The sequence below is a fragment of the Labeo rohita genome, chromosome 21 (assembly GCF_022985175.1).
Source record: "Labeo rohita strain BAU-BD-2019 chromosome 21, IGBB_LRoh.1.0, whole genome shotgun sequence".
NCBI lineage: Eukaryota > Metazoa > Chordata > Actinopteri > Cypriniformes > Cyprinidae > Labeo > Labeo rohita.
This window is the reverse complement of record NC_066889.1, coordinates 14,813,196-14,828,675: the sequence shown is the minus strand read 5'-3', so window position 1 is coordinate 14,828,675 and position 15,480 is coordinate 14,813,196. Positions and strand designations below refer to the sequence as shown.

Genomic DNA, 15,480 nt, shown 5'->3' with positions numbered 1-15,480 from the left:
TACTAATATTTCACAATATTACTGTATTTTTAGTAAAATAAATGCAGCCTTGGTGAGCGTAAGACACTTTAAAAAACTTTTGGTTGCGATTAACTGATTTGACAGCCCTAAACTGTAGCAATATTTCACAATATTACTTTTTTTTTTATCAAATAAACACAGCCTTGTTGAGCATAAGAGATTTCACAAACATTGGATGTGATTAATCACAATGAATCAATCTGACTGGTCTAAACTGTACTAATATTTCACAATATTACTGTATTTTTACTAAAATAAATGCAGCCTTGGCGAGCATAAGAGACTTCAAAAACATCTGGATGTGATTAATCTATCTGACAGCCCTAAATTGTAGTAATATTTCACAATATTACTGTATTTTTGATCAACTAAATGCAGCCTTGGTGAGCATTAGAGACTTCAAAAACACTTAGATGCGATTAATCACAATGTATCGATCTGACAGGCCTAAATTGGACTAATATTTCACAATATTACTGTATTTTTAGTAAAATAAATGCAGCCTTGGTGAGCATAAGAGACTTAAAAAACATTTAGATGCGATTCATCATGATAAACAGATTTGACAATCCTAAATTGTAGTAATACTTCACAATATTACTGTACTTTTAGCACCTCAAGGTCATTGTTGCTAGTCAGTGAATGAATCTGCTTTTTGTAGGATAATGACAAGATCTACATTATCCTTCTGCAGGCATCTGACAAGAGCCTGCCATTCTCACAGACAGGCAATAATGGCTGACAGTCTACGGCAGCAAAGAAGCGAGCACCCACAAAAAATGAACAAAAATGAATTATCTTTCAGAAACGACATTTGTGATATTGTAAATCAGACAGCAAGCAGTGGAGCTTTAATTTTCACAGCTTGAGGCTGTGCTATTTGCTCTCTTTACTACTGGCTCTGTAAACGTAGGGTGTGGGAGGGAGTCGCTGAATTTGTGTGAGACTACAAGCACTTGGCTCCTCACCATTGCGCTGATGGTTTCCTCCCAGTCAGGTCGCTCTCGGGGGTGGATACTCCTGGCAAGCTCTGGCACGATATCGTCTTCTTCCGGGTGCCGTCCAGGCCTCAGGCCCCTGAGGGGAGAGGGGAGGGGATGGGATATATAGAGAGAGAGAGAGAAATGAGGCAGGGTCAGTTGATAGACTGTGAACTAAACGGATATAGCCTGCTTTGCGGCTGCCTTTGAGAATTACGACAGCGGAGCTGAGAGGAATATCAGACAGGCAGTGTGACAGCAAAAATGACACGTCCTCAATGTAAGGCAGTGAATTAGAACATCCCATCCTTCACAGAGGTGTTAATGGCAGCATCATTTCAATTAGGCAAGATGTCGAAACTAATCACAGTGAAAAATTATTATCCAGCATGCACAGCAGGGAATCAAAACGAGATCCCCACAACAGCATGTAGGGATATCTGCCAATTTAAGGGGGAAATCTACAGGTTTCTTTGGAAAAGCCTTCAATCTAGCTAATCATAATCATATGGTCTTTAATGGGTGATATGAAAGAAAGCGAAGATACTATTTCCTTCCAACCCTGCTGAATGAGCGGTTGGGAGACAAAAAGTGGCAGTCTGGCTCGTCTCACATGGGCAAAATGACAAACCACCACTGATCAGAGATGAAAAGCGCAGTGCGGTCAGTGGTACCGGGATGTTCTGACAGGACAGAAAATTGTTTCCATAAAAAGGCATGGAACGAATTACATAAAAGTTACACTATATGGCTTAAACCAAACTGGATGACCTAGAAAATAGCTTTGAATGTTTGTATATTTGCTTTGAGCAGACACTCTCACTTTGGAGTATAATATGTGACCCTACACTAAGTGTGAGAGCATGTCTGTATTTTACTTTAACTATATGTTGGCGTTCTGCAATAAATGAGAACTTGACACTACCACACAAATCTGAGCTAAATTAATGACACGGTTTGCATCCTTGTAAGACCTTTAATTAAACTGATGATTTATGGAGCACAGTAAAAATGGTTCTCGCCATAAGGAATGTGCCAGGGAAGGCTCTTTTAAGATGATTTGATGAGCAGGAGTGATATACAGACATGAGCGCTATCTAAAATTATTCTTGTTTGTCTGACATTGACAAAATGATCTTGAAGACGACCAGAAATGAACAGCGAAGAACAGTCCTTGCAAAAGGACATTAGACTACGAAAAAAAGCCAACTGTCTTGATAAGTGTCATCCAAGATGTTCACGTCTTTCTTTCTTCAGTTGTGTTTTTTGAGGAAACAATTTCAAGATTTTTCTCCATATAATGGACTGATATGGTCCCTCGAGTTTGAACTTTTACAATGCAGTTTAAATGCGGCTTCAAACAATCCCAAATGTGGTTGTAAACTATTCCAGCCAAGGAAGAAGGGTCTTATCTAGTGAAACGATCGCTTATTTTAATTTAAAAAAAAAAAAAAAATACAATTCAAATACTTTTTAATCCCAAACGCTCGTCTTGTCTCACTCTGCCTGAACCCTGTGTATGCTGGCTCAAGACAGTTAGGGTATGTTGAAAAACTCTGATCGTATTTTCTCCCTCAACTTCAAAAATCTTTTCAAAATCACCCTACATCGCTGCAGAAGTACCAACCCAGTCTTTGCAAAGTGAACATGCAAAGAAGATCAAACACCCTTAACAAAATGGTAAAACCGTGATATAGGGCGATTCTGAAGTTGAGGGAGAACATGAGATGGGAGTTTTTCAACATACCCTAATGGTCATGAACCGAAAACAAAAAACAGACGTCGGGAAGAGCAAGACAAGACGAGCATTTGACATTAGAAAGTACATAAATTGTATTATTTTTTATGAAAATAACCAATCATTTCGCTAGATAAGACTCTTCCTTGGCTGGGATCGTTTACAACCGCACTTGGGATCGTTTGAAGCCACATTTAAACTGCATTTTGGAAGTTCAAAATCGGGGCACCATATCAGTCCATTATATGGAGAAAAATGCTGAAATGTTTTCATCAAAAAACAATTTTTTTACGACTGAAGAAAGTCAGACATGAACATCTTGGATAACAATGGGGTCAGTACATTATCTGTAAATTGTTGTTCTGGAAGTGGACTTCTTAATTACTCATCCTCATGTCACTCCAAACCTGCAAGACTTTTGTTCATCTTCAGAACACAAATTAAGATATTTTTGATGAAATCCAAGAGCTTTTTGACCCATTAAATTACGGTTGAACCACTGATATCACAAGGACTATTTTAACAATGTCTGGGGCTTGAACGTATCAGCTGCATAGCTGTTTAAGAAGGGTCAGAAAGCTTTTGGAATTCATCCAAAATATCTTAATTTGTGTTCAGAAGATGAACCAAGGTCTTACGGGTTTGGAACGGCATTAGATTAAGTAATTAATGAAATTTTTTGGGTGAACTATACCATTTAGACAAAATCAATTCACTTGAGAAGCAAAACTGACAAGACTTCCATTCTACACAGAATATTTATTAAATTTTACTTGTGCCTAAATATTTTTATTTAAAAATATTATTTTATATTAAAAAAAAAAAAAAAAAAGTATATATATATATAAACTTTTATTTTTTTTTGTTACATAAACTGCAAAACATTCTAGCAGATTCCTGTTTAAATAACAGAAATAATTGCCTATTGGGTGAGAAAATAAACTTAATTCAAAGACATAACAAGTGTTAACACTGTACACAACTTCATTGTGCAAATCGATCCTGTTTGGAGGCTGTTTAGATACAGTATTGTTACTGAAAATAAAGATCAAGTGATTTTGTGCAGTGTATGCTTCAAAACGATTCATCCAAGTCTCTATAGTACACGTATATCTCCTCCCCCTCTTGCTGTCAGTTTCAGGCTCACATGAACACAGATCCAACATTCCGAAGCGGAATAATAGCGGCTGGGTTATCCATACGTCGCTGACCTCAAACTGTCACCTCCTCCATGCAGTTCTGACACAGCAGAGTTTGCATTTATAATTACCAGGATGGAGGATGTCCAGAAAGCAACAGCATGCTGCATTATGACACTGTGCCAGGACTCTTCGCTGATCCAGGTGCAACCAACTGCAGTGCTTAATCAATAACACGATTAATCACATTTACTTGAACTTCAACGAGCAGCAGCCACGGGCCTGTGTGTATTTTGGTTAGTGAATCATTTATGGAACAAGAGCGCTCAATGAGGCATAGTGTGATGGAGCAGGAGATTCCATCACGTACATGTGAAGATTAGCAGGGTTTTCCGGGGTGAGGTTAGCGAGATATGCTATAAAGCTAATGACAGGCCCACACGGAATCTGCACCCGCAGAATTTCGCAGTAAGCTCTGAAGATTTCCGCAGAATTGGACCTCCCGCCATTCAGAAAATTACTACAAATCCACCATCCACTGCATGCTTATTAAATTGTATAATATTTTAGCTAATCTGATTATGCTTTTAGCTCCAGATACGAGCATTGTGCTGTCAGGTACTGACAATTTGACACATTACACCATGACTAGAAGCTCTAGGCAAAAAATAATGACTTCAGCTGACTAATTACAGATATGTGCTATAAAGACGGTTGTTTAAAAACGCTTAATATCAATTAGTAATAGCTACCTATTTGACCTCACATGCTTAATAACCAATAATTTTTGTTTATTTATTTATTGGGTTTTTTTATTCCATTTTTTAACAGCATTAGTATAAACAAAACGAGTCGGTGGATACAGTAATGGTTCTGAAACATTCACATTCAATCTGATTCAAACAAGCGTTTCTGCCACTAATTAAAAAAAATTACATTTTAATTGTGACTTTTTATCTTACAGTTCTCTGTTTTTTCTCTCAACTGTGTTTACGTCTTGCAATTCTGACTTATCTCAAAATCGCACAAAACATGCAATTGTAAATTCTAAAGTCAAAATTGCAAGACAAACTCGTAATTCTGAGAAATAAAGTGGCAATTTTGATTTTATTTCTCAGAATTGCAACTTTATTTCACAGAATTGCAAGTTTGTGTCTCGCAATTCTGACTTGATAACACATAATGGGGAGTTTAGTCAGAATTGCGAAATTCCAACTTTTTTCTAAGAATTGCGTGATATAAACTCACAATTGCGAGAAATAAAGTCAGAATTGTGAGATATAAACTTGCAATTCTGAGATCAGTCTTTATTCCGCCTCATAATTGGACTTTATTTTCTCGCAACTGCAAGTTCATCACACAATTTTGAGAAAAAAGTAATTTGTGAGCTTTTAATCTTGCAATTCTGACTTTATTTCTTGTAAATGCGAGTTTATATTACGCTAAGGGGGAAAACAGTCAGAACTGAGTTTATATCTTACAATTCTGACTTCATAACTCAAAATTTTGAGTTTATATGACAAACTATAAAGTGGCAATTTTGATTTTATTTCTCAGAATTGCTAGTTTATGTCTTGCAGTTCTGACTTGATAACACAGTTGGGAGTTATTAAGTCAGAATTGCAAGATATTAACTCACAATTGCGAGAAATTAAGTCAGAATTGTGAGATATAAGCTCAGTTCTGAGATCAGTCTTTTTTCCACCTCAAAATTGGACTTTATATTTATAATCGCAATTGTGAGTTTATCACACATTTCTGAGAAAAGTCAGAAATGACTTTTAATCTTCCAATTCTGACTTTATAACTCAAAACTGCAAGTTTTATCACGTAAACTCGCAATTCTGAGAAATAAAGTGGCAATTCTGACTATTTCTTAGAATTGCAAGTTTATGCTTCACAATTCTGACTTGATAACGCAATTGGGAGTTTACTCCGAATTTTGACTTTTTTCTCAGAATTGCGTCATACAGTATAAACTCGCAATTGCGAGAAATAAAGTCAGAATTGTGAGATGTAAACTCGCTATCAGTCTTTTTCAGCCTCAAAACTGGACTTTGTAACTTGTAATTGCAAGTTTATCTCACAATTCGGAGAAAAAAAGAGTTCTGAGTTCTGTCAGCGCCGATAGCGTTGTGGGCAGCGCGCCGGCATACAGTGCCTTTGCGCTACAGGCATCCCATGTTCGAATCCCGACTCGAGGACCTTTCCCGATCCGGCCCCCCTCTCTCTCTCCCACTTCGCTTCCTGTCACATCTGATCTGTCCTATACAATAAAGGCAAAAATGCCAAAAAATAGATCTTTAAAAAAAAAAAAGTAAAAAAATTTTTTTATCTTGTAATTCTGACTTTATTGCAAATGCAAGATATAAACTCATAATTCTGATTTTTTTCTCAAAATTGCATGATATAAACTCAGAATTGTAAGATATAAATGCGCAATTCTGAGATCAGTCTTTTCCGTCTCTAAATTTAAACTTTATATCTCGCAATTGCAAGTTTATCACACTTCTGATAAAAAAAAAAAAGCAAGATTTTAGTCTTGCAGTTCTGACCTTATTTCTTGCAAATGTGAGTTTATATCTTGCAATTCTGACTTTATAACTCACAATTGCGAGTTTATATCACGCAATTCTAAGAAAAAAAAGTCAGAGTTGCGAGTTTATATATTTTGTTCATTGAGGTTCTATCTGAGAAAACCACATTTTGGTCACATATCTTCTGACTTAATTTGTTAAGCATTTTTATTTGTGTCACATTTATAAGACATTTATAGCCACAGTTTGGAGACCTGCCATGAATAGGATTTCCCGTCTAGATTTTTAATTACATATCAATTTAATTACAAAACTCAAATCCCCAGATTTTCCCCTCAAAAACAGCATACAGACAGGAAGTATAGACAAGATCTGTTCCAACTCTAAAACCACATTACCTTCCTGTATATCTCCACTCATTAATTAATTAAAGTTGTGAAAAACACCTATTTAAAAACTGAATATGGTACCATATGATTACCTGGTCTAGAGGATCTTGACGACATAATACAATCTGAGTATGGATGGCCGTGTTTCAGCCACCGCAGGACAACAGAGATAATTGGGGTGTTTCTTGGGTCGGGATGGAGTGGTCACCATTGTGTTATGTCACAATACCCTCATCACATCCCAATGGAAGTCATTAACTCCTGGAGGCCAGTGCAGGTCACGCTGGGCTTTCATAAATCACGAAAGCACCTCTGAGTCAGCATTTCATTAACACAGATTATACGTGGGGCCAAAAAATGAAGGAAAAAAATGGTGTATCAGAGCTGCTCCTATTCTGAAGATCCTGTCTAAGCGAGCTCCAGAGAATTCAAAATGTTGAAGCAGGTCTCACACTGTCTGCTGCACAGATTCCCCTAAGGCAACTTCCCCTAAAACAAATTACTGTAAAACATTTTCATTAGGTAGCTTGTTCTACTCTTGAGAGGAGGCATCAGGAGGATTACACACAAAAAATTGAAGTTATTTCAAATCACACACACATTTAAGCATTTCCGAGTGGGAATGATCAAACCAAAAGCCAGCCTTGGAGAACTGGTCTAAGCGAGTGCTCACAGAAGATACCGGACCTTGAGCTCGCTGTCCCCTGCAGGGCACTTTCTATCTGCAAACTCCAGTGGCAGAGTGTCAGTGAAGTAATGCGAGTCAAAACAGCCCACACAGAATAACACTTTCCTATTAAACTCACCAAAGATGAAATGTTTTTTAACACGAGATGCTGGCGGCACTGAAAGCAACAACTCAGACCATATGCTTCTGTGACTCTTCCATCCTGAAGAGGGATTTTGGAGAAATGAAATGACAGTCTGTTGGAGGACTGGCGCATCACAATTAGATGAGGCATTCACATGTGGTTTTCAATCAATCTGTGGGCTCACTATGCACAGACTAAGAGACTGTATTTAAAAGAATAGTTTCCCTCCAGATATTTTTTGGATTATAGCTATCGTATAACCACTTTTGCCACTGTTTTTGGTGATTTTGGTCGTTTACAATTCTACTTTTGTTGTCCATGAATTTCAGCATAAAGGCTTGTGACATAACATGACAACATAAGGCTAGTTAGTAACGACTAAATTTTCATTTCTGAGTGAATTACCTAATGCTTTACACACAGTCCTCAGTAGTGTTTGTGTAATGTTTGTTGACAAGCTTTATTCCCATGACTAAAACTGATGTGATGAGATGACAATAAGGTCAGTAAACAATAACTCTGACTATGGCTAGGTCTACATTAATCCAAAATAGGGCTGGAATGGTTCCTTGATTCGATTTAATGGGGTCCTATTATGCTCTTTTATAAAGTCTTGATTTTGTTTTAGGGGCAAGCTTTCATGCTTTCATGCTTTCATGCTTGGTGGTTCGAAAAACGCATTATTTTTCACATAATTTACATTATTACAATACCTTTCTCCCAGCTTGGCACAAATGGCTTGACTAGTTCTGGGTTTAATGAAGGCCCGCCTTCCGAAAAACAAAATGTGTTGTGATTGGTTAGCTGTCCCACTGCGTTGCAATTGGCGAACAGCTTAGATGGTGTTTCAGTATTGCCACGCCCCTTGCCTGCAAGTTCTGTGTACAACTGTTAGCGCAAGCTAGATTAAAGTGATTGTTTTAAATATGGATATTCTTCATACAAAAACACTACAGGAGGCCTTTATTGACCCCCCGGAGCCATGTGAGGCACTTTTTTTTTTATTATGGATGGATGCACTTTATTTGACTTGTTTTGGACTGATGAAAAGAAACACCTGTCTATGCCACTCTAAAGCTTGGGAGTGCCAGGATCATTTTTAATATACCTCCGATTGCATTCGTCTGAAAGGAGGAAGTCGTATACACCTAGGATGCATGGAGGGTGAGTAAATAATGGAGCATTCCACATATTAAACTCATTTAAACATCATAACAAAGCATACTGCTATTAAGAATTCACAAACGCTACCATTTAATTAAATACATGTGATGCAGGTCTAATATATGCACTTGAATTATTCACATTCATGTAGGTTACGTATGTGCATCTCAGAGCGGCTCTGTTCACAGTAAATGCTGCTACACAGACTGTTATCATTTACATGTGCGGAGTGTCTCAAACTTCATCTCTGCATTTTGTTGTGAGTTTTTTGATTTATTATAATGTTCATCTGGGAACACAACATGCGCTATTTCATCAGATTTGTAAGGTAAATCATTTATAAACCTATGAAAACACAGGAGAATACACCATTAAGCTTCTAAATATGCTAACGCAATTTCAAACATTTGCTTTTCAGCAGGTTTTGGTGTTCACATATTCAGGAAATTAGTGGCTGTAGCATTTCTGCCATAAAGAAATGACCTAATATTAAAGATTAAGTGGATTGGACATTTGAATTAAATGTTGTTGAGTCAATATTAAACACAGATTAGATTGCGCAGTAAAGTGTAAAAATAATTGCCATTTGTTATAATATGTAATGAACATTAGCTCTGTTGTTTGTAATACATTATGTATTATTTTTAACAGTTTTGTTCAATAAAACCATATGATTACTTGTTTTTGATACTTTATTTAAACTAATTATTATTGCCTCATTGCTATTATATGTATATTTTAAGTCATATTAAAGGGTACTGTTCACTTAGATCTATTTTTATTGCTGCAAAAAAACTTCTTTTAATTATCCGATCACTCGATTAATCATCAGAATAATCGACAGATTACTTGATTACCAAAATAATCGTTAGTGACAGCCTTAATCTGGATACATATGAAAACTGAGTTTTCGTCTTAAAACTCTCTGTCCAAATTAGCATTTTCCAAAAGTTAAAATTAAATTTGCCTTACAGCGCATGTGTAAAACCTCAAAAAAACGATACAGATACAACAGACATAAGTTTTCACAAAATTCTTCCGGCAGGATCATTTTATTTATGGAAATATTTCATAATTCACTGACATGTCCATGTCGTGCTCACTCATGTGTGATCACCTGAGGACAGCAATTGTGAGTAAATACTGTCATCTTTTTAGGACTGTAAAATGAAAAGTGTACGAAGTAAATATCATCAGCAACAGTGTGAAAGTGAACAGCACATATATGAACATAGCTGTCTATAATACTGGTACAATATGCATCACATGACTAAACGTGCCATTGTTTTCAAAAGCGTTTTCACAGTCCACATAACAACACAAATTTATTTACTTTGGAAAGCGTTTTCAAAAAGCTGTTTTCCATGACATAAATGCCGTCTCAGTGTGGACAGAAGGCCAAAACGGACAGAAAAATTTTAGCAAACACAAATATCTAAGTTGTTACTTAGTACAACTTAACATTTCAAGTTGACTAAACTTATTTGAGTTGACTGAACTTAAAATTTAAAGGCAGGAGGGTAACAAATTATTTTAAGCTGACTCAACAAATTATGTTTTTTTATTTTTTACAGTGTACATGAACTGTAAAAATTGTCTCAGATGTGACCCTGGACCACAAAACCAGTCTTAAGTAGCATGGGTATATTTGTAGCAATAGCCAAAAATACACTGTACGGGTAAAATTATTAATTCTTCTTTTATACCAAAAATCATATTACAGGATATTAAATAAAGATCATTTTCCATGAAGACATTTTGTAAATTTCCTACCATAAATATATCAAAACTTGAATAGTAATATACATTGCTAAGAACCTTATTTTGACAACTTTAATGGCGATTTTCTCAGCATTTTTAATTTTTTGTACCATCAGATTCCAGATTTTCAAATAGTAGTATCTCAGCCAAATATTGTCCTATCCTAACAAACAATACATCAAATTGAAAGCTTATTTATTCCGAAAATTGACCCGTATGACTGGTCCAGGGTCACAAATGACGACAATCATTGCAATTATAATTTTGAGCAAAAAAACCTTTTTAGTCCTTATACAGCATGACGAAAAGATAACACACTAAAACTAGACTAAAATGCTCAGACATTTAGCTGATTAAAACTTGACTGAACAAAAACAAGACAAGGTTGATTAAATATGATAACTAAAAAGCACATTTGACACCGCGATTACAAAGACTAATTTAAAAGACTAAGACTAAATTAAAAACAGCTGACAAAATTAACACTACTCCTCAGTTTCAAGCAGGGGCAAGCCCTGCAAGACTGCTTCGTCACTGTAAGGATGAACAAATTGTCAACTGACAGGAAAATGCTGATAGAAACGCACTCTGTCAGCATGCAATATTTCAGGAAGCAGAGAGCTCTCCGCTGTTTGCTCAGGCTTACCCAATCACCGACACAAGAAGATTCGGGGCTAACACGAGTTTATTTTAACGGATGTATAAAAACAAATCTGTGTGGTTTGTCTAATAGAGCACTCAAATAAATCAATCACTCTTTCTGCACCACTGTGAATCTACAGTAGCAAATGAAATTATATTTTATCAGATTTGTGAATCTGAAGTCAGAATTGAATGTGATGGGAAACACACACACAGGGAATCATACAGAGGGACACTAAATAGACAACATGTCTTTGTAATTGCACTGCAGTGCAGTTTGAGTGGTGAACAAATTACTTTTATTAACGGGTTAATTTAATGACCCACGTGTTTAAATCAGTCTGACAAATTACTCACTGATTAATTTGCAGCTACAAAACAAGTTTTTTGACGGCAATGTTGCCAAGTCCACGGTTTTCCCACGGAATTGGGCTTTAAGCGGCCATTCACACATGACATGTCTTTGCGTCTAAAAACGCGGGACGCAGCGCTCAGGAACGTAGCACGTGATGGTCTCGAGACGTGCTTTTGAGACGTGAAGCTATAACAATATTCAGTGACAGAGATATTTCTTGGATATTTTATAAGGAACAAGTTATGATAATCGCTTCAAGAAAGGTCATATAATTCAGGGTATCCGAAAACAGCCACTGTGAGCGCCTCCTCCATGTTGCCGTCAAATAAAACAGTTATCATGCCAACTTGCTACTGTAAACAAAAGCTTGCAACACTTGCTCCGCCTCCAAGTTCTTCTGATTGGTCCACTGCTTTGGAACTGACATTGATGAGCGGTGCTGCGTGTAAAAGTTGAAATTCTTTTAACTTGACACGTCATCTTAAAAATGCGGCGCTCATGTGAGAGGCACTTCAAAAGATGCAAGATGCGAGCGTAATGGTCATGCGCGTACCGCATTGGAATGAAAAAACGCGTTTGGTGTGTATGGCCCCTAACACTGTTGCCACTGGTTGTTTTTCATGTCTGGGTTGAAGCAACCCGAATAACATGATATTTAGCGCCTGGAATGCAAATTTTACCAGGGGAACCCCTCCAAAAAAAAAATAAAAATAAAATTTTTACCCCCCACACACAGATTTTTTTACTGGAGGACCCCCCTCGAAACACAATTGGGCTAGTTTTGTTGTGAAAAACTGGCAACCCTGTTTGACACAGAGAAAAAAACCCCTCAGATTTCATTTATCATACGTGACCTTGGACCACAAAACCAGTCTTAAGTAGCACGGGTGTATTTGTAGCAATAGCCAAAAATACATTATACATTTATGGGTCAAAATTATTGATTTTTCTTTTATGGCAAAAATCTTTAGAACATTAAGTAAAGATCATGTTCCATGAAGATATTTAGTAGATTCCGTACTGTAAACATCTTAACGTTTAATTTTTGATTAGTAATTTGCATTGCTAAGAACCTCATTTGGACAGTTTTAAATGCAATTTTCTCAATATTTTGATTTTTTTTTGCACCATCAGATTCCACATTTTCAAATAGTTGCATCTTGGCCAAATATAACAACCATACATCAATGGAAAGCTTATTTTTTCAGCTTTCATGATGTATAAATCTCAATTTTAAAAAAAATGACTGGTTTTGTGGTCCAGGGTCACATATAACTATTGCTCTTACTTTACAGTAAGGTTGTAAATGTTAATATAAGTATATTTCCACTAGGGCTGGGCAATAAATCTATAAAAAATAAGTATTGTGCAACATAAATTTCCTTGATAAACGATAACAAGAGTTCACTATATGTTCGATTTAATGTTTATGCGCCAAAGGCGGTACAAAAGAGCACTAATCATTTGAAGCGCGCCACTCGGACTGTTTGTCCGCTCGGATCAAAGTTCAATCGGCAGCACGGCACGAACTAAAAAAACAAAATAAAAAAGTTTTATTATTAATATTAATCAGACAACACCTGTTTCTTGGATTGAAACAATATTACTCATTAAAACTGCAGAACTAAGACATTTTTTGTATTAAGATATGTATTTATTTATTTATTTATTTATTTTTTGTTAAAAATGACTGAGCAAAGTGTAAAGAATTTAAAAAACATTAAGTGTTTTTCATGTTCTGACCATAAAAAAATAGTTTAAAGCCACAATTAACTGTCTGGTTTTTGCAGCTTTCACACTGTAGCAAAAATCTGCCTTTAAACTTGAAAGAAATAACAATTTGCCATTTATCATGATGATTATCGATGTTGACTGTTGACTAAAAAATAAATGAATAAAGTATTGTGATAATTTTTTGGCCATATCGCCCAGCCCTAATTTCCACATAGCATTTGCACTAGAAAATACACTTCAAAAGTCCCATTTAACCTGCAAACGCTTCAGCAGTTGGGTGTTGAGCTGAAAGAACATGAGCCTTACATGGAAACACTGACCTAATGATTAAGGATCTAGACTGCTAACACAAAGGTAGTGGTTTAAAAACCCAAGTAGCCTGAGATCACAACCCACTTTATCACTTTAGTGCCCTTGAGTGAGGCACTAAACCCCCAAGTTGCTCTGAGCAAACTGGCCCTGCAATCAGCACACAGTAAGCCGCTTTGGATAATAACCGTCTCTTAAATGGCAAGTAAATGGCCACACGACCAACCGATCTACTTTAGAAGTCTGGCGCTGAAACCTAGACGCCATTGATTACAATGCTAACAAACTTTAGTCTTCAAAATGAACTATTACATATGTTTAGCAGACTGTTCTGCACTTTAAAAAGCAAACTGCTTGCCTAGCTGGAGGCTATTCCATGTCAGAGTCCTACTCCAGAGGCCGCTTATTTAAGATACGCATGCAGTGGCAGGACAGAATACTGAAGGATTGCAGCGCTCCGGGTCATCGCAGTATAAGGGACTGTTGAAGAAAAGCCTCAGCACAGCTAAAGTATTTCCCCTAGTGACTATGAATCATAAGCATGGGTGTGTATGAAAATGACGAGCACATTTGGAAAGCTTTCCACGACTCGCTGTCCTTTTCCTTGCCTTCCTTCACTGATGTTGTGCTAATATCTAATATATGCTAAGCTGTGGCTGCCATGGCAACCCTCGGCATACCAGATTTGGATTGTGTTCAACTGAGGGCTAAAATGGCTGGACAATAATTCTCAAAACTCAGGACAATCACAGCAGAGTCTGCAACCGTTGGTGGGAAGGTGATAGTTGAGGGATTTAGGGCAGAATTTTTTTTTTTTGGAGAGGACGCCAAAGCATGCTCTCATGAGCGCTGGCGATCATGTGACTTGCGCTCCGAGCTCAGCCGTGAGAGTGGGTGGGTGGGAGTGTACTGGCACTGTAACGCATTTTATTGGCTGTCACAGCTTTACTACTCAGCATCGTGGATTTTCATACAGGCTCAGCAGCATGTCATCTGACTGAAATTTGGGGTTAGGGATATATTTATGAGAGGGATGACGTTATTCCTAAGTGATTAATGACCTCAAGTTGGGTATTTACTCATGCTAGCAAGCATGCAACGAGTTGGATATATATGAATGCATCTCCCAGAGAACCTTTAGCCTACATTGTTTCCGCTGCATCTGCCTGTACCTCCCAGCGCTTACACTTCTGACATTTCTCCTCGAGCCCCTGGAGAGGAATAGGATGTACGTGCCCAAGCCTTCGCTGCGCACACACGCTGCACACAGAAATAACCTCTACAGTTATGAATGAAACAGCAGGGAAGCAGAGGGCATGCTGAGGCAGGGACACACACATTCACACAGGAGCAAAGAACGCGACACACACGTAGAAACAAACAGGTATCTTAAATGAGTAAAAATAACCCTGGTGAGTTAGAAGACCCTGGGGGGGGTCCGATGAGGAAGGACGTCTTACCTGTCAGAGATGTCATGACTTCCTGTGGCTCCGAGCAGTCCGAGAGCTGCACTTCCCACCACTGCAGCAGCCCCACTGCCAGCCTCCATGATACTGAATCACTGCAGGAGCAGCCTGCCAGAGAGAGAGAGAGAGAGAGAGAGAGAGAGAGGCAGGGAGGGAGAGAGAGAATGAGAGCAAGGGAGAGAGAATAAAAAAAAAAAAAGATGTAGAGTCAGTACAGAGTTAGAAATGAGAGGCGAAACAAGACGGACAGAGCGAATGTGAGAGTAAAACAAGCAGAGGAGGGAAAATGACTCTGTGAGTCATGATGTGGAAACCTGGGGAAAACTCTAATCTTTATATTCTTTTTGGATGATGCTTAGACTTCAGGTAAACTTATTCATCAGCTTTCAAATGGTGACACTGCATGAATTCATCTTGATCTAATAATACTGTT

General features: G+C 37.4%; 1 protein-coding gene across 3 annotated transcripts in view; it reads right to left on the bottom strand.

Annotated features, from left to right (window-relative positions):
• The window catches only part of arhgap32b (Rho GTPase activating protein 32b), a 122,992-nt gene that overhangs the window by 70,338 nt on the left and 37,174 nt on the right, over window positions 1–15,480 (bottom strand). For all 3 annotated transcript variants that reach the window (XM_051093240.1, XM_051093241.1, XM_051093242.1), the window contains exons 2-3: window positions 15,042–15,155; window positions 990–1,098 (exon numbers count right to left, since the gene is read on the bottom strand). In XM_051093240.1, coding sequence (XP_050949197.1) covers window positions 990–1,098; window positions 15,042–15,130 — 198 coding nt within the window. In that variant the 5' untranslated portion in view covers window positions 15,131–15,155. The remainder of the gene's footprint in view (window positions 1–989; window positions 1,099–15,041; window positions 15,156–15,480) is intronic.